The sequence below is a fragment of the Rhinatrema bivittatum genome, chromosome 4, assembly GCF_901001135.1.
Source record: "Rhinatrema bivittatum chromosome 4, aRhiBiv1.1, whole genome shotgun sequence".
NCBI lineage: Eukaryota > Metazoa > Chordata > Amphibia > Gymnophiona > Rhinatrematidae > Rhinatrema > Rhinatrema bivittatum.
Window position 1 is genome coordinate 207,364,387 of NC_042618.1, and position 18,727 is coordinate 207,383,113.

General features: G+C 43.4%; 1 protein-coding gene across 2 annotated transcripts in view; it reads right to left on the bottom strand.

Annotated features, from left to right (window-relative positions):
* Nucleotides 1–15,723, bottom strand: part of TCTA (T cell leukemia translocation altered) — a 66,636-nt gene extending 50,913 nt beyond the window's left edge. For both annotated transcript variants that reach the window (XM_029599625.1, XM_029599626.1), the window contains exon 1: nt 15,327–15,723. In XM_029599625.1, the coding sequence (XP_029455485.1) occupies nt 15,327–15,708 (382 nt within the window). In that variant the 5' untranslated portion in view covers nt 15,709–15,723. The remainder of the gene's footprint in view (nt 1–15,326) is intronic.
* Nucleotides 15,724–18,727: the final 3,004 nt, after the last annotated feature.

The window sequence follows — 18,727 nt, forward strand, 5'->3', positions numbered from 1 at the left end:
ATGTGCTCATTTCAAGACTCTAGATTTGATCTTTAGTTCAACAAACTGGAGTGGTTTACTCCCTCACGATATTTAAGATCAGTCAAAGTGCACTTCTGCAGGTTTCACCATTTAAGAAGACTGGCATAGCTGGTCTTCGAGCTCGCTCTTTTCAGTAATTGGTCCCTCTGGAATAAATTTATTGTGGACTTTGGTTTAGGCTGGATTTCTGGCTTCTGAATTAAGATTTAAAGAATAGGCTTTACAAATTTGTTTTGATTTAATTTTTTTGCAGTGGGGATTTTTTTTGTTAATGCTTTGAGTGACTTTTTGAAAGCTGCGGAGATGATTTATAAATATGCTAAATAAAGTTTGCTTTTCTTTTTAACTACTTTGAATAACTGTGTCTCATTTGCAAATCTAATCGCCTCATTCACTGCTCTTTTTCAGATCATTAAACATTGGTTCCAGTACAACTCACTCAGGCACTTCACTATTTACCATGTCCAGTTAGGGAAACTGAATATTTAGTCCTATAGTATTTCCTTTCGTTTAATCAATTACCAAATCATAAAAAGACATTCAGGCCGATGCAATATCAGTGTGCGTAAAACGAGTGCTCTCCTAACGCGCACCGATCCACCTCTCCCAGGTTCCCAATTTAATATTAAAACTAGCTGCTGCGGTAAAAAGGAGGCACTAGGGGAAATTGTGCATCCCTAGTGCCTCCTTGACATCGGGTGCTCAGAAAAGATAGCTGTTACTGAGGGTTAAGAAATGGACGCTCAATATGAGCATCTGTTTTCTCCCACTTCTGGCTCAATATACACCCACAATATACATGGCCTGGACAGTGTATACTGTGGGTGTATATTGGTCACCAAGAAATTTTCTCTCTTTTTTTTTTTTTTACCAAACTATTTTTTTTTTACATAGATTCTGCTTTCGGTGGTACTTCCTACTTAGTATTGCAACGATACTAGTAGGAAGGATCACAAAAAGTAGGAATTTTGGTATTTTACAATGAGCCCTTGAGTTTGGTAGACTTTTAAATTTTGCCGCGTTGCCAGGCGCATTGGCCACGCAGGAAACGTTTTGCATCGTGGGGATTAGCTAATAGTCTCATTTACATGTACTTTACATGCAATTTATTTATCTAATTGTATTTATATGCTGCGCCCTCCAAAGTTCGGGGTGGGTTAGAAAGATACATATATAAAAAGAATTTTAAAAAAATTATTAAAGAATTACATTTATAACATAACTTAAAAGTATAACTTAAAATAAGAATGTGGAAAATTAAAAGAAATTAAAAACTCAGTAAAAACAATGAGTAAATTAAATTAAGATGTACACAGGTCAGGGAATGCAAGTAGGAAAAGGTAGTGCTTTAGGGCTTTCTTGAATATTTTTTTGTCGGCAATTAGACGTAAGTCTGGAGGAATAGTATTCCACAGAATAGGACCTGCTATGGAAAGCGATTGTTCCGTTCCCTGGCTGAGAACAGTCTAGTAGTTTTTGGCGATGGAATTTGTAGAAGTTTGTTTTTTGACCTAAGGTTTTTGCAGGGTGTGTAAATATATAGAGATGCTGAAGAGTTCACACGCTTTCGACATGCTAATCTCCGTTTTGCATCAGGGGTACGGACGTGCATCCAAAACGCACATCCAGTCACGTGTTGAGCCATTTGCTGCCTGCAGTGCACAGTACTGCATCAGCCTGATTGCCTGCTAGCCCATTGTTTCAATATCCTGAGACGTCTCTCAAGGACAGAACATAAGAAATTACCATATTAGGTCAGCCCAAGGGTCCATCAAGCCCAGCATCCCGTTTCCAACAGTGGCCAAACCAGGCTACAAGTACCTGGAAAGAACCCAAACACTAAGAACATAAGAAATTGCCATGCTGGGTCAGACCAAGGGTCCATCAAGCCCAGCATCCTGTTTCCAACAGAGGCCAAAACCAAGCCACAAGAACCAGCAATTACCCAAACACTAAGAAGAACCCATGCTACTGATGCAATTAATAGCAGTGGCTATTCCCTAAGTCAACTTGATTAATAGCCGTTAATGGACTTCTCCTCCAAGAATTTATCCAAAACTTTTTTGAACCCAGCTACACTAACTGCACTAACCACATCCTCTGGCAACAAATTCTAAGTAGATCCCATGCTACTGATGCCAGTAATAGCAGTGGCTATACCCTAAGGGGGTAGATTTTATAAAAGTACGCCGGATTTTAATAGATATGCACGTAGCCGCGCGTATCTTTTAAAATCTGGGGTCGGCGCGCGCAAGGCTGCGCAAAATCGGCAGCCTGCGTGCGCCGAGCCACGCAGCCTGCCTCCGTTCCCTCCGAGGCCACTCCGAAATCGGAGCGGCCTCTGAGGGAACTTTCCTTCCACACCCCCCCCCCCACCTTCCCCTCCCTTCCCCGAACTAACCCGCCTCCCGGCCCTAACTAATTCCCCCCCCCTACCTTTATCGCAAAAGTTATGCCTGCCCAAGGCAGGCGTAACTTGCGCGCGCCGGGCCTGCTGCCGGCGCGCCATGGTCTGGTCCAGGGGCTGGTCCAGAGGCTGCGGCCACGCCCCAGGACGCCCCCGATGACGCGCCACCCACGACAAACGTCCAGGGGCTTTGCGCGCGCCGGCAGCCTATGCAACATAGGCACAGCGCGCGCAGGGGGAGCTTGGGGCAGGTTTTCGGGGGGGTACGCATGTACCCCTTTGAAAATCTGCCCCTAAGTCAACTTGATTAATAGCAGTTAATGGACTTCTCCTCCAAGAACATATCCAAACCTAGCTACACTGACTGCTCTAACCACATCTTCTGGCAACAAATTCCAGAGCTTAATTGTGTGTTGAGTGAAAACACATTTTCTCCAATTAGTTTTAAATGTGATACTTGCTAACTTCATGGAGCGCACCCTAGTCCTTCCATTATGCGAAAGAGTAAATAACCGATTCACATCTACCCATGCTAGACCTCTCATGATTTTAAAGATCTCTATCATATCCCCCCTCAGCCATCTCTTCTCCAAGCTGAACAGCCCTAACCTCTTTAGCCTTTCCTCATAGGGGAACTGTTCCATCCCCTTTATCATTTTGGTCGCCCTTCTCTGTACCTTCTCCAGTGCAACTATATTTTTTTTGAGATACGGTGACCAGAACTGTACACAGTACACAAGGTGCGGTCTCACCCTGGAGCGATACAGAGGCATTATGACATTTTCCGTTTTATTCACTATTTCCTTCCTAATTATTCCTAAAATTGTTTGCTTTTTTGACGCCACAGCACACTGAGCCGACGATTTCAATGCATTATCAACTATGATGCCTAGATCTCGTTCCTGGGTGGTAGCTCCTAATATGGAACCTAACATTGTGTAACTACAGCAAGGGTTATTTTTCCCTACATGCAACACCTTGCACTTGTCCACATCTGCCATTTGGATGCCCAATCTTCCAGTCTCACAAGGTATTCTTGCAATTTATCACAATCAGCTTGTTATTTAACTACTCTGAATAATTTTGTCATCACCTACAAATTTGATAACTTCACTTGTCGTATTCCTTTCCAGACCATTTATAAATATATTGAAAAGCACTGGTCCAAGTACAGATTCCTGAGGCACTCCACTGTTTACCCTTTTCCACTGAGAAAACTGACTATTTAATCCTACTCTGTTTCCTGTCTTTTAACCAGTTTGTAACCTACGAAAGGACATTGCCTCCTATCCCATGACTCTGTAGGTTTCTTAGAAGCCTCTCATGAGGAACTTTGTCAAACGCCTTCTGAAAATCCAAATACACAACATCTACCGGTTCACCTTTATCCACATTTATTAACTCCTTCAAAAAAATGAAGATTTGTGAAGCAAGACTTCCCTTGGGTAAATCCATGTTGACTGTGTTCCATTAAACCATGTCTTTCTATATGCTCTGTGATTTTGATCTTTAGAATAGTTTCCACTATTTTTCCTGGCGCTGAAGTCAGGTTCACTGGTCTACAGTTTCCCGGATCGCCCCTAGAGCCCTTTTTAAATATTGGGGTTACATTGGCCACCCTCCAGTCTTCGGGTACAATGGTTGATTTTAATGATAGGATTCAAATTTTAATAGATCTGAAATTTCATTTTTTTAGTTCATTCAGAACCCTGGGATGCATACCATCCGGTCCAGGTGATTTGTTACTCTTTAGTTTGTCAATCTGACTCATCACCCTTGAAAACCATCTCCAGAACCGGTAACTCCCCAAAATCCTCATTAGTAAACGCAGAAGCAAAGAATTCATTTATTCTTTCTGCAATGGCCTTATCTTCCCCAAGAGTCCCTTTAACCCCTTGGTCATCTAATGGTTCAACTGACTCCCTTACAGGTTTCTTGCTTCGGATATATTTAAAAACATTTTTATTATGAGTTTTTGCCTCTACAGCCAACTTCATTTCAAATTCTCTCTTAGCCTGCCTTATCAATGTTTTACACTTAACTTGACAATGCTTATGTTTTTTCCTATTTTCTTCAAATGGATCCTTCTTCCAATTTTTTATGGGATTTTTTTTTGTTGGCTAAAATAGACTCACCTCACCTTTCAACCATGCTGGTAATCATTTTGCCTTCCTTTCACTTTTCTTAATGCATAGAATACATCTGGACTGCGCTTCTAAGATTGTATTTTTAAACAATGTCCATGCCTGTTGAACACTTCTAACCTTTGCAGCTGCACCCTTCAGTTTTTTTCTATTTTCCTTGGTTTATCAACATTTCCCTTTTGAAAATTTAGTGTTAAAGCTGTAGGTTTACATATTGTCCCCCTTCCAGTCATTAGTACCAAATGATTTCTGAAATTCAAAATATACCACATCAACTGTCTTTTCCTTATCCATATGCTTATTTATACCTACAAAGAACTGGCTAACTCTCTTTGTTAAATCCATGCTGGCTCTTCCCCATTAAGTCATATTTATCCATATATCCAATAATGTTTTTAACAATAGCTTCCACCATTTTACCTGACACCAATGTGAAGCTTACCGGTCTTTAGTTACTTGGATAATTCCAGAGCTCTTTTTGAAAATTGGTGTTATATTTGCTATCCTCCAGCTTCTAGGATCAATGGCAGATTTTAATGATGTTACAGATTACCAATAGTAGTCTGCAATTTTATGTAACTCTGGGGTGAATACCATCAGGACCTGGTGATTTTCTACTATGAATGCTGTGCACACAAATGTCACTATATAAATAATGTTATATAGAAAAAAAGGCATTCATCATCTGTATTATTCATGGGTATTTCATATACCAGTCATGAAAAATGCAATGATAAAGACCTTCATAACACCCATAAGCAGAGAAGTAATTGGTTGCTCATACGCATAAACTGGATCATGTATAATCTTTGGTCTCAAAATGCTTTTTTTTTTTTTTAAGGTATTTCTTTTGTAAATAAAATTAATTAACTAGATTAATGTTGCGTCCGGTCTCAGACGGCTTCGCCCGACATGCCTCACCTCTATTTCAGCCTTCTCCACCAGCCTCAGGAGAATGGTGTCCATAGCATCTCCTTGCTGCATCCTCCGGCGTCCCCGGAGTGGCTTTGGCGCGGCGTCCCACCATGTTGACCTGAGGCCTCCTAGGGCCCGCGCGCACGCCTCACGTCTTATAGCAGTGTTGGCACGAACCTCGGGTCGTCCCCCTCAAGTGACGTCGCTGCTTCCGACTACAAAAGGTTGCCCATTTGCTAACTCTCGCCGAGTTAGCAACGGATTCGTTCCAGTCTGAAGCTGCTCTGCCGCTTCTGCTGGAAGCTATCTTCACCTTCTGGGGTTCTACTAACTTGGGTACCCGCCCCTCGGGGGGCCCTTTGCTTATTTCCAGGTGCCTATCCTGAATCCAGGTACTCGCTCCTCGAGGGCCTGTGTCTATCCTGGTGCCTGCTACCAATTCTTCTACCTGCTGGAACACTACCTATCAGCTACAAGGGAGTGTGTAATAACATCTGCCAGCCTGTCTCTCCTACAGTGCCTCACTGGATACCTGCATCGGGCCCTTATACCACCATTGTGGGACGGGTCTCCTCCACCGAGGATCACAGACTGTTGCTATCTAATCCACTCTCTACTGCCACCTCTGATGAACCATACTAGCTGCATAATAAAGATATATTCTGTGTTTGTGCATCTGAGTCTAGCCTGGTGCTACAGTTCCCTAAGGGGCTCCTCCCCATGGGAGTCACTATCACTGTTGCCCCTAAGAATCCACCAAACACCTCAATATCATAACAATTAAATCACTTTCCTCAAGCACTTCCTTTGTCACTTATCCAGAAGGAGAAGTGGTTTGTCACCAGTATGAACAAAGTGAAGTTCTCAATGCCACGAAACAAATGTCATCTTTTGAAATGTGTACCCTGACACAGAAATTGTTTGAAACAAAGTGTTATGTTATGTTCTATGTATATGTTATGTTGGGTTGCCGCTTGAAGTTCCCATGGCAGAATTTATGGGACAACCAGTGCTAAAAATCTGAGTTCTTATGCAATATTTGTCTTTTATAGATCGCCTCCCAAGTCTTTAGAAGGTTGTTCAAATCAGTGTACAATTTAATTTTAATTTAAATTTCATGTCCTACCACTAGAAATCTGCCCAGAGTAATTTAAATTTCATAAAAACATACAATAGGTGTCAAGTGTAAAAATAACAGCAATAATAAGAATAAAAATCATAAACATAACATTTAAAAGCACACACCATCTAATTAGACATAAGTATATAAATATGGATGTAAACATATCTCTAAAAGATGGCAGTTACTTTAGAAACAATAATAAACATTTGTAATTATTTATAGAGTAAATTACCAAATACATATATATATTTATATATGGAACAACCAGTACATACATATGTGTGTGTGTGTGTGTATACACACACACACACACACACTCAGAGCAAACAATGTTCTGGATCTTTTTGTCTAAGCAAACTTTGAAGGACTCATCTGTAAACGAACATAGGAAAGACACTGAGTTTACAAAACTGGATATTTTCTTAAATGTAAGCATTTTGTCCCACCAATAAGTATAAAAAGCTACTTAAAATCAAAGAAAAATAGATGACAACTGCTCTTCCCTGTTCTTTAATATACATTCACAAATGGCTCTAGGTTAAATAGGGAGGGGTGCTACACTGGTGAAACAGGCCAGACGTTAAAGGCAAGAATCCACTCACACAGACGCAAGATCAAACAGCACAGAGAAGACCAAGGCAATACCTCTAATGGGGAGCACGTTTCTGAACCAACTGTATCAATGACCTTTTGATCAGGATATTAAAGGAGAAATTACTACTTACCTGATAATTTCCTTTCCTTTAATAAGGACAGGTGAATCCAAAACCAGTGGGTTATGCACCTCTACCAGCAGCTGGAGATGGAGCAAAGCTGACATCACAGTATATATGTATCCCTGCAGTGACATCAGCCTGCCAGTATTTTCTGCAAAAGACAACTGTGGACAAACTAACAAAACTTGATTAACAACAGATAACCATTCCAGCACTCAGCCAACAGGAAAACACTGAGTTCAGACAAGGAGTGTAATAACACTAGTCTATGATCTGGATTAACACTTACTAGTACTCACTGGAACATACAGCCATGCAGGAGGACAATAGCACAATCATCCAGCAGCCAAGGGTGGGAAGGTTGTTTCACCTGTCCTTATTAAAGAAAAGGAAATTATCAGGTAAGTAGTAATTTCTCCTCTTAGCATACAGACAGGTGAATCCAAAACCAGTGGAATGTACCAAAGCTACTCTCGAACAGGGCGGGAGACTGCCCGCAGTCCAGTCAAAACTGAACGTGCGAAGGCTGCATCCTCCTGGGCCTGCACATCCAGGCAATAATGCCTGAAAAAGGTGCATAAAGAGGACCATGTCGCAGCTTGGCAAATGTTGACGGGAGACAACAATCCAACCTCCGCCCAAGACACTGCCTGAGACCAAGTGGAATGAGCCCTAACCTGACTAGGCAACTGCTGCTCAGCATCCACATATGCGGCTGTGACTACCTCCTTAATCTATTTTATTATTTATTTATTTAACGTTTTTATATACCGAGGTTCTGGTAATGTTACTAATCACTTCGGTTTACATATAACATAGAACAGACTTAACATGTTTGTCTTACAGAGAACAAGGAGGAGCGAGGAACTGGGATAAAGTATTAACTTAGATTAAATAACCTATGACATAAGAAAAACATCATTATAAAATGAAATATAACATAATAGCGATTGGGATCAAACATGTAACAAGCGGTCTTAAACATGTAATCTAGCGGGCTAATGTAGCCCACTACACCATCTCACTCTGTTTACTCCCACCATGGAGTATAAACAGCTAGTCCGTCTTCCTAAGAGGTTCAGAAACCTCTGAATACCTCAAGATATGCCTCTTGACTTGCAAGGACCATAACAGGTGATATTCCTCTGTACCTCTTGCCCTGTCTGGAGAAAGCAGGGAAAACAGACTGATTCAAGTGAAAATTCGAGACCACTGTTGGCAGAAAGGAAGGAACAGTATGCAGCTTTATCGCCCCTGGAGTCACTCGTAGAAGTGGCTCCCAGCAAGACAAGGCCCGTAGTTCAGATACGTGCAGAACAAATTGGCATGAGAAACACCGTTTATAAGGTCAGTAACCTCAAAGAAATGTTACGCATTGGTCAAAAAGTAGGGCCCACTAAAAAATACAAAACTAGATTAAGACTCCACATGGGCTGCAGTAACTGCAAGGGAGGACAAAGATGTTTCACTCCTTTCAAGAAACGGGCCACATACGGATGATCCAACAAGGGTCCACCATTCACCTGACTCCCGAAACAGGCAAGTGCCGCCACCTGTACTTTTAAGCTACCACCCAAGAAAGAGATCTGGGTGTCATAGTGGATAACGCATTGAAATAATCGGTTCAGTGTGCTGTGGCAGTCAAGAAAGCAAACAGAATGTTGGGAATTATTAGAAAGGGAATGGTGAATAAAACGGAAAATGTCATAATGCCTCTATATCGCTCCATGGTGAGACCACACCTTGAATACTGTGTACAATTCTGGTCGCCGCATCTCAAAAAAGATATAGTTGCGATGGAGAAGGTGCAGAGAAGGGCAACCAAAATGATAAAGGGGATGGAACAGCTCCCCTATGAGGAAAGGCAGAAGAGGTTAGGTCTTTTCAGCTTGGAGAAGAGACGGCTGAGGGGGATATGATAGAGGTGTTTAAAATCGTGAGAGGTCTAAAACGGGTTAATGTGAATTGGTTATTTACTCTTTCGGATAATAGAAAGACTAGGGGGCACTCCATGAAGTTAGCATGTGGCACATTTAAAACTAATCGGAGAAATTTCTTTTTCACTCAGCGCACAATTAAACTCTGGAATTTGTTGCCACAGTATGTGGTTAGTGCAGTTAGTGTAGCTGTGTTTAAAAAAGGATTGGATAAGTTCTTGGAGGAGAAGTCTATTACCTTCTATTAATTAATTAAGTTAACTTAGAAAATAGCCACTGCTATTACTAGCAACAACAGCATGGAATAGACTTAGTTTTTGGGTACTTGCCAGGTTCTTATGGCCTGGATTGGCCACTATTGGAAACAGGATGCTGGGATTGATGGACCCCTGGTCTGACCCAGTATGGCATGTTCTTATGTTCAATCCATCCTGCAAAAATTCCAAAATGAGCGGGATCTTAACCGAATGAGAAACCCCTCGATATTCACACCAAGCCTCAAAAACTCGCCAAACCCGCACATAGGCTAAGGAAGTGGAGAACGTTTTCGCTCGTAGCAAAGTGACAATCACCGCAGTAGAATATCCATGCTTCAGCAACTGAGCCCTCACAAGGGCCATTCTGTATGACAAAATTGATTTGGATCTTCGTGAAGAACAGGACCCTGCCGTAGCAGATCCCTGTGTGCCGGAAATAGAAGAAGAGAGTCCACTAGGAGCCTTCGTAAATCTGCACACCATGGTCTCCTGGGTCAATCTGGTGCCACCAGAAGCACCATCCCCCTGTGACTCTCGATCTTCCGAATCATCCTGCCCAACATGGGCCACATGGTGAAAAGTATACAGCAGCTTGTCCTCTGACCATTCTAAGATGAGGACATCGATTCCCAAATACTTTGTATCTCTCCTGCATCTGAAGAAGTGAAGGACATTCACATTGAGAAAAGTCACCAGTAGGTCCATAAACGGAAGGCCCCCCCAGCTATTAGCTGAAACATTTGACAATTCCCATTCTCCTGGATCCAGACTCTATCTGCTGAGAAAGTCCGCTCTTACATTGTCTTTTCCTGCAATGTGCGACGCTGTGATTTCCTGAAAACACAGTTCCACCCATTCTATAAGTTGGGCTATTTCCTGCCACACTTGTTGGTTCTTGGGTCCTCCCTGCAAATTGATGTAAACCACTGTTGTTGCATTGTTTGACATTAACCGGACCACTTGACCCTGCAATCTGTCATTGAACCACAAGCAAGCCAACTGGACCGAACAAGCTTCCAGCCAATTGATGTTCCAGAGAGACTAATCTGTACTCCAGCATCCTTGCACAGCTCCTGACAGTGAGATCCCCAACCCTGGAGGGGCATGTACTAGCCAGCCCAGTGATCTTAGGGAAACCCCCTTTCTTAGATGATCCACTTTTAACCACCAGTGCAGTTGAGTGCAGACCTCCATTGGCAAGTGGAGCCGTATCGAATAGTCTTGAGACTGTGGACTCCAAAGAGACTGCAGAGCACAATGAAGAGGACGCATATGCACCCTCACCCACAGCACTATCTCCAGAGTTGCCACCATCAATCCGAGTACCTGAACATAGGACCACACTGTCGGGCATATTGTGTTTGGCAATAGACACACCTTCTGAATATGGCCCTCCGGCAGAAACACCCGGCCCTGTTTCGTGTTCAACTGAATACAGAGATACTCTAGTGACTGTGATGGCTGAAGATTGCTCTTAGCCAGGTTCACTACCCACCTAGCTCCTACAACAAGGAGATCACCTTGCATGAGACCGAGAGGCTCTCTTCCAGACTCTTGGTTCGAATCAGCCAGTCATCCAAATACAGGTGTACCAGGATCCCATCATTTCTCAACTCCTTCACCAGCACCACCATAACCTTGGAAAAATTTCTGGGCATGGTGGCCAAACGAAAAGGTAGTGCTTGAAACTGATGACGATGTCCCAAAACTGCGAAACGCAGAAATCATTGATGCTCAAGTCAGATGGGAACATGCAGGTACACCTTGGACAGATCCAAAGACGTTAGAAACTCTCCCAACTGTAATGCCATTATCACCGATTGCAAGATTTCCATGCTAAAACGAGTCACACACAAATGACTGTTGACTCCTTTGAGATCCAGGATGGGATGAAAAGAACCCTCCTTCTTGGGCACAACGAAGTAAATGGAATATCGGCCCGTATTTTTTTGAGACGTGGGAACTGGAACCACAGTCCTCAGGCTGAGGAGTCTTGACAACGTACACTCCACTGCCTGTCTCTTCTGCGGAGAGTTGCAGGGAGACATCCTGAACACATCCCAAGGAATACTGCAAAACCCCAGCACAGCCACCTCTTATCACCTCCAGAACCCACTGGTCTGTTGTGATCTTGACCCACCTCTGATAAAAAAAGAGAGAGAGGCAACTTCCTAGCTCCTGTTCCTGGAAGTGAGTCAGCACACCTTCATTGGGAAGCTAGGGGTGCTCCACTACCTGAGCCTGCACCCTGTCTAGGCAGCCTGGGATGAAAGGACTGAGATCTACCCAAAGGACAAGTCCTGAAAAGCCACTCCTCTGTAGGGTTGAAAACGTCTGAACCCCCCTAGTACGAGCTCTTGTGCTGAAAGATCGCGGCACCTGTTTCTTATCCTCTGGTAATTGAGGAACTGGGAACTCACCCCACTTACTGGCCATTTTTTCCATCTCACTCCCAAACAAGAGTGAATCTTTAAAGGGCAACTTCGTAAGGTTAGACTTCGAGGCTGTATCGGCTGACCGATTTCTCAGCCAGAGCTGATGCCTAGCCACAATTACCAAAGCCACCCCTCTGGCAGACCAAACCCCTTCTATGGGAATAGTCATCCACTTGATAAACAGCACACACAAGCGCATCCACCTTCGGAAAGTGCAACTGCTCTCTTGTAACTGGATCCAGGGGGTACAGCCCTTCCAAGACTTGTCCCCCTTTAAAGTTAGCTTCCAGGGTGCCCCAATCAAGATCAATTAACTCTTGAAAGGCCTCCATAATAGGGAAGAAACATGAGGCTTAGACATGGAATCAGCCGCAGGTAGTCCCAGCATCTTCAACATCTAGGAAATCAGAGCTGGTAACCCATCTCTATGAAAAAACCGCAACATAGTTCTATACTGCTCCAATCCTGGAAAAATTTCCCCATTCTCCAAGCAGTAAGGGGAAATCATCTCATCATCCATGTCATCTGGGTCCCTATTGGGAAATCCGGCTTCAGGCGTACCCTGACGCTTACCCGCAGCACCAGGTGTGCGTGATTTCACCACCTGCGATCCTGACTTCTTAAGATTGGCCGGGGCTGGGAACTGCACCTGAAGGAAGGAGTGCAGTCCTTGAAAAAATTCTACTCAAGAAAAAGCAGAAGGATTCATGCCAAAGCAGGTGTCCTGTGCCCACTGAACTACCTTCCCCTGCTGACGAATCAGTTAAGGGAGCTCCAAAATCAAGCAACTCTTCTGGCAGCTCTTTTTCTATACTCGCACCAGGCTGGGAAGAACCAGATTTAGTAAAATCAGATGGAGGTAATTTTCCCTGAGCCTCCAAACAGCATTGACACAAAGAGGGAAAGCCAAGCTGAGATGTCTGAATAGGACAAGCAACACATAGCGCAAGGTGCTTAGGCTTCTTCACTACTGGCACCAGACTGCCAGTATGCCCTAACAGGCGACAAACAATAGTGCACCCCAAAATATTAGGTGCTCAACACCGTGTCTACATAAGTGCCCAAATTGAGCTCCCCAGGACGTTCAGATAGTGCATGCAAAAAAGCGCATACATGTGGGTGCCCCGGTAGGCGCTCCTACACACCCAACTAGGTGCCCAACGGGATGCACAGTCAGGTGCACAAGCATGATCAGACGGAAACTGAAGAAGGCAGGCTGCGGCACACAAAAATGTGTGAAAAAGCCACCACAGCCTACCATGCGGCAAACCAGATGAGCCTTAGAGTGAGGCCTAGCCACAAGGACTGCTCAACCTTCCAAGCTGCCCTCATCCCCTGAACTCCGCAGGGAAGCATCCCTACTCAACTCCCATTCTCTTTATTATTTATTGTAAAATTACCCTTTACCTGAGCTCAGCCCATCCCGGTTGAGTACAAGGTTGATCTCCACCTGTGGGGGTAGAAGGCATAAACCTTCACTGCCACACTCAGCTTCCTGCACCCGCTTGCATTTCAGCTTTTTATTTTATTTTTTTTTTTACAGCTAAGTCTGCGCCACTTGAAAAACCAGCTACTGGACCAAGGCACTCATTTGAGGAACCACGGAAATCATCTCAGGAATTCTCAACTGAGGGAGGGACCATAAGGTATTACCCACAGGAGAGCGGGGCGAATAATCCTCCTCTTTTTTTTTTTTTTTAAAGCAATCCCCAATAGAGAGATGCACGTTCACCATCTGCTGGAGACAGAGAATACTGGCAGGCTGTCACTGCAGGGGTATATATACTGTGTTGTCAGCTTTACTCGGTCTCCATCTGCTGGTAAAGGTGCATAACCCACTGGTTTTGGATTCACTTGTCCGTATGCTAAGAAACGAGAAATTCTAAACAATCCAGGAACACAAGACTTTTGAAGTTAAAAATGAGTAAACATTTTGGAAGGATTCAGAGACCTAGGTTTCCTAAATCACTATAAGCCAAACATTTCCCCTGCTTGTCTCTTTCTAATCACTAATACATCAACCCCCAATACATTTTATGAGTCATTCTGGCCAGGAGAAGAACACCTTTTCAGTTGGAAGAGGGGCCCAAACCATCCAAGCTCCATTCTGTCTCCACCCCTTCCCTCTTGTCCCTAACCCCTCTCTGTTCTCCTGCCCCACCTGTGTCTCTCTCTTCCTAACACTCCCTTTCTCTTCTTTTCTTTCCCATTTCCCTCAGTCTAGGCTCCAAGTCTAAATAGTAGCAGTTACAAATCCCCCATCCCCTGAATTTAGAGCCCACCCCCTTCAGCCTGGCAATCATCTTTCCGCACTTATCAACAGGAGGAGGAGAGCAATGGTACCGCAGCCATCCTCCTCCTCCTGTCACCTGGCCTGACTTGAGTTTTGAGCTGTGCAACTAACATTTTCCCATGCAATTCAAGGCAGCATCTAATGCACTGCTGATCTCCTCCTCCTGTCGCCCATCAGAGGGAGAGGGTGTTGAAATGCACCACTGGACAGCTACTGCTTACCCAATCTTGCTCTGGATCTTCCACCATGCTTCATGTGAAGGGCCAGATTTTGCAGTCCTTCCTACAACACTGCTCTGCCCAAAGTTGGTGAAGCCCTGATAAAATGTACCCCCCTCCCCATTCCAAGACCTATGATTCTGGAACTATCATTCTTTGCTCATTCTGTTTAGACCTGAGGGAGTGTCAGCTCCCAAAAGCTAGTCAAGATATGTACTGAAATATTTGATTAAAATGGTAACATCCCGTTCTAAAAATTTGGGAATGTACACTTATTTTAAATCATTTTCCTAAGGATTTCTGGGTTAAACAAATGTACAAAGTACTGGTGTGGGTGATCTTTACTCATACAGCAAAGGGAATATTTGCAAAAAAAAAAATAATTTTTGTTTTGTTAGAAGAAAATTCAATTGAAAATTCAGTTTTCCCACAGATCTATAAACAGCTGTTTCTTCACTTTGGTTCTGGAACGCAAAATAAGAGGTTTAATGGCAGAGTAGGGTGTGCAGATCAGACATGCAGGTGGCCTATAAATGAGGTTTGGAGAGCTTATGAGAACAGAGCCCTGGGAAAATATGAATGGGAGCTAGACAAGTGGGCGAATAGTAGCTGGAGAACTCGTGTGAAAGTTGGAGGCTGGTAAAACCTCGCCAGTCAGATTACACATCCTGAATGGGAAATAATACAAACTCTGGGTTGAAGGATGTTACTTGTGATGAGAGTTATAGACCCTGGATGGGAGTTGGTGGTCCTGTGTGAGGTCTGCAGTCCCTTCATGAAGTACATATCGGGATTTGTAGACCTTAAGTCTTGAAACTAACGTTTGGAGTCATCTTCTCCCCCCCCCCCCCCCCCCTTACCTTGTCTGTAGTAGAGATTGTTCACGGTGGAGCCGTACACTCTCCAGGCCAGGTGAATTGCTAGGACACTGAGCAACAGCCAGCCCAGTAAAATTTTAAAGATCGCCACTCTGGTATCATTGCTGCCCCAGTCCTGTAGGAACTCCTTGCTCAGTGACAGCAGATAATCTAGGAAGCGGGACAAAAACTCTAGATCCCAGGGCTCATCCATGTCCACGCTCCACCAGGCGCCAACATTCAGCTGCCAAGTCCCCTCTTCATGTCCCGCTCTACAGCCTCCGTGCTCGGGGCTGCAATCGGAGGCCGCCCATATTGGAAATCCAATTCGTCCGGCAGCCGAGGGCCCGCCCCGCACATTCCACACACTGCCAGACATCTGCATAACGCCGGAAAGAACAGACAACACGACGGATACTAAACTCGAATCATTTATTTTTGCTGCTCCTAGTTGGCCTCGGGCTTTCCCATCCTTACCTGCCCCGTACAAAGTTTGGGAGTAACTGGCGAATCTGCCGCTCTGAGTTTGAAGGTTGCAGGGGAAGGGTGGAGCACTGAAGTAACAGCTGCCATGCCGCCGAGAGCAGCTAACATCAACATAAGAGCTGAGCGTAGACTCGCACGGCAACGGCCGAGCAGAGCGAGACGCATCAGTCGGCCATCTTTGATTTGGGCAAAACCCAGAAACAAGAAGTGGCTAGAGACAGCCAGTTGTAATTTGGCAGGATTTTCTCTTTACCTACCAATATCAGAGCATTCTTAAAGGAACGATACTACCGAAAACATTGAGGCAAACACAATATTATGTATTCATTATTCAGGAAGAGTTTGGTGTATTTAAAGACAGAACGATGGAAGCCAACTTTTCAAAATGTTTTGGAGCACTAAGCACAAGTTACCCTTCCCCAGCCACAGTGAAGGCATTTGTTCAATATTTGATATGCTCCAGCACCCACTACTTTCACGGGAGAGTTAAAATGACTAGCACTGAGTGGAGAAATACACTTAATGGGCATCTCTGAGACACTGTGCGAGACATAACGGTAGTAGGTGACTCAGCAACAGTAATCATAATGCAATCAAATTTGAGTTAATGACTGGGAGGACATTAAGTAATTCTGCTGTTCTAATATGTAACTTTCAAAAGAAAGACTTTGATAAAATGAGAAAAATAGAAAAAAAATAAAAAAGTGTAGCTACAAAGGTAAAGAATTTACATCAGGCGTGGACATTTTAAAATATCATCTTGATTTTGTCTTGGTTGTCACCTGTAAAGAGTTGTGGTGTTCTTGTTAAACAGTTTAAAAAAAATACCATCTTGGCAATTCACATCAGATGTATCTCATGCATAAGAAAAGGTGGAAGGAAGCCAAACAACTGTCAGCATGATTAAAAAGTAAGGTAAAAGAGGCTATTTTAGCCAAAACCTCTTTCAAAAATTGGAAAAAGGATCCAATTGAAGAAAATAGGAAAATGCATAAACATTGTCAAGTTAGATGTAAAACATTGATAAGGCAGGCAAAAAGAAAATTTGAAAAGAAGCTGGCCATTGAAGCAAAAACTCATAATAAAGCCTTCTTTAATTATATATGCCCAGTAGGAAGCCTGTGAGGAAGTCTGTTGAACTGTTAGGTGATTGAGGGGATTAAAGGGACACTTAGGGAAGAGAAGACAATAATGCAAGGCTTCCCAAACCTGTCATGAATATGCATGAGATAAATTTACATATACTGAATCTCCATATGATAAAAAATTCTCTCATGCATATTCATTGTGGATATCCCGAAACCCAACTTGTCTGTGGGATCCCCAGGATAGGTTTGGGAAGCCCTGCTTAGTAAAAAGATTAAATTAAGTCTCAGATCAGTATTTTCTGAAGAAGATGCTGGGGAGATGTGTGTCAGAAAGAAACTATTTAATGGTGATGATTTAGAAGAACAGAAACAAATCACATTGAACCTGGATGATGTAATAGGGCATACTGACAAACTAAAAAGTAGTTGGAATAGTTATATTCATTGGTCCGATGCCCATATTTTTTAAATTATTTTTTATCCACATAAAACTTCCTTTGCTTAATAACATTTTACTTTCCTTTCAACAGAGATGTATCAGACATGCTATCACATTTCGGGGAGGAGCTGGAGAAGAGAGAGACCAGATTCCAGAGGCTCCCAGAGGTGAGGGTTCTGGGACTCCTTGCAAGGAGCTCAGTCTTGGAACCAGTTTCGGGACAGCAAAGAGGGGAGGGGGACAGCTTCATTTCCCCCCCCCCTCCCCGCAGAAGTAAAATCAATATTCCTATCAATTGCCCACTGATTACTTTAAGTACACTGTCTTGTCAATACAGAAACTACAAACATAAGGTTATGGAAAGGCTATTAGGATATAGCTCATGTGACGTGGGTATAAGTGTCAATATCATGACAGATGACAGTGTCTAAATAAAACAGTTAGCTGAACATGACTTGACAGCAATATCAAGCAGAGACTGTAAAGGAACTCATGAGAACTCAGCATCGTTAGGCAGAAGGGGCTGGCACCAAGAGTTGAAAGGATCCCAAACAGCTTGGTAAGTAGATAAACGATTATGACGTATGGCTGTGATATGTCCAGATCTCGTATTTTATGTAAACGGCTTAAAAGTAATTTCATGCGTGGTAGGTTGGGGCTCTTCCAATTACATGCTAAGGCTATACAAGCGGTTATAAGTACTTGTTGACATAGTCGTTGAGAATGGGTATGTAGCCCTTCCATGGGCCTCCCCAACCTCGCGGCTGTCGGATCAAGGAGGACAACACTCCCTAAAATTTGGCTAACCCAGTCAGTCAACTGTTTCCAGTAATGGATTATCACTGGGCAAGCCCACCATATGTGAAGGTAAGTACCCTCCTGTCCGCATTGCCACCAACATTTATTCTCTGAGGCAGGATACATCCGATGCAAGTAGGAACATAGTGCCACCAGTATAGAATCTTTATGCAGTGCTCCTGTAGATGGGCTGCTATAGAACTTTTACGAGCACAAAGAAACAAGTATTCCCAGCCCTCTAAGCTTAATGTAACATTTAACTCCTTTTCCCAAGCATTCATATATTCCAGCTTAGTAGATTGTAGACCCTGTAGCAGCTTGTACAATTTAGAAATCGTCCCTGGCATACCTTGTGCTCGCATACAATATGTTTCAAATAGAGATTTATTGGCATTCAAACTAGAGAAAGACATCACTGCTCTTAAAAAGTGAGCTATCTGAACATACTCCAAAAAGGAAATAGGGGCTGTGGTTTGCTGTTCCTTGAAAGATGTAAAGGATATTATCTGTCCCCGCTGCACCAGAGACCCCATGGTCATCAGGCCCAAAGTTTTCCATGTTGAGAATGCCTTTTTGGGTAAGCCCGCTGGAAA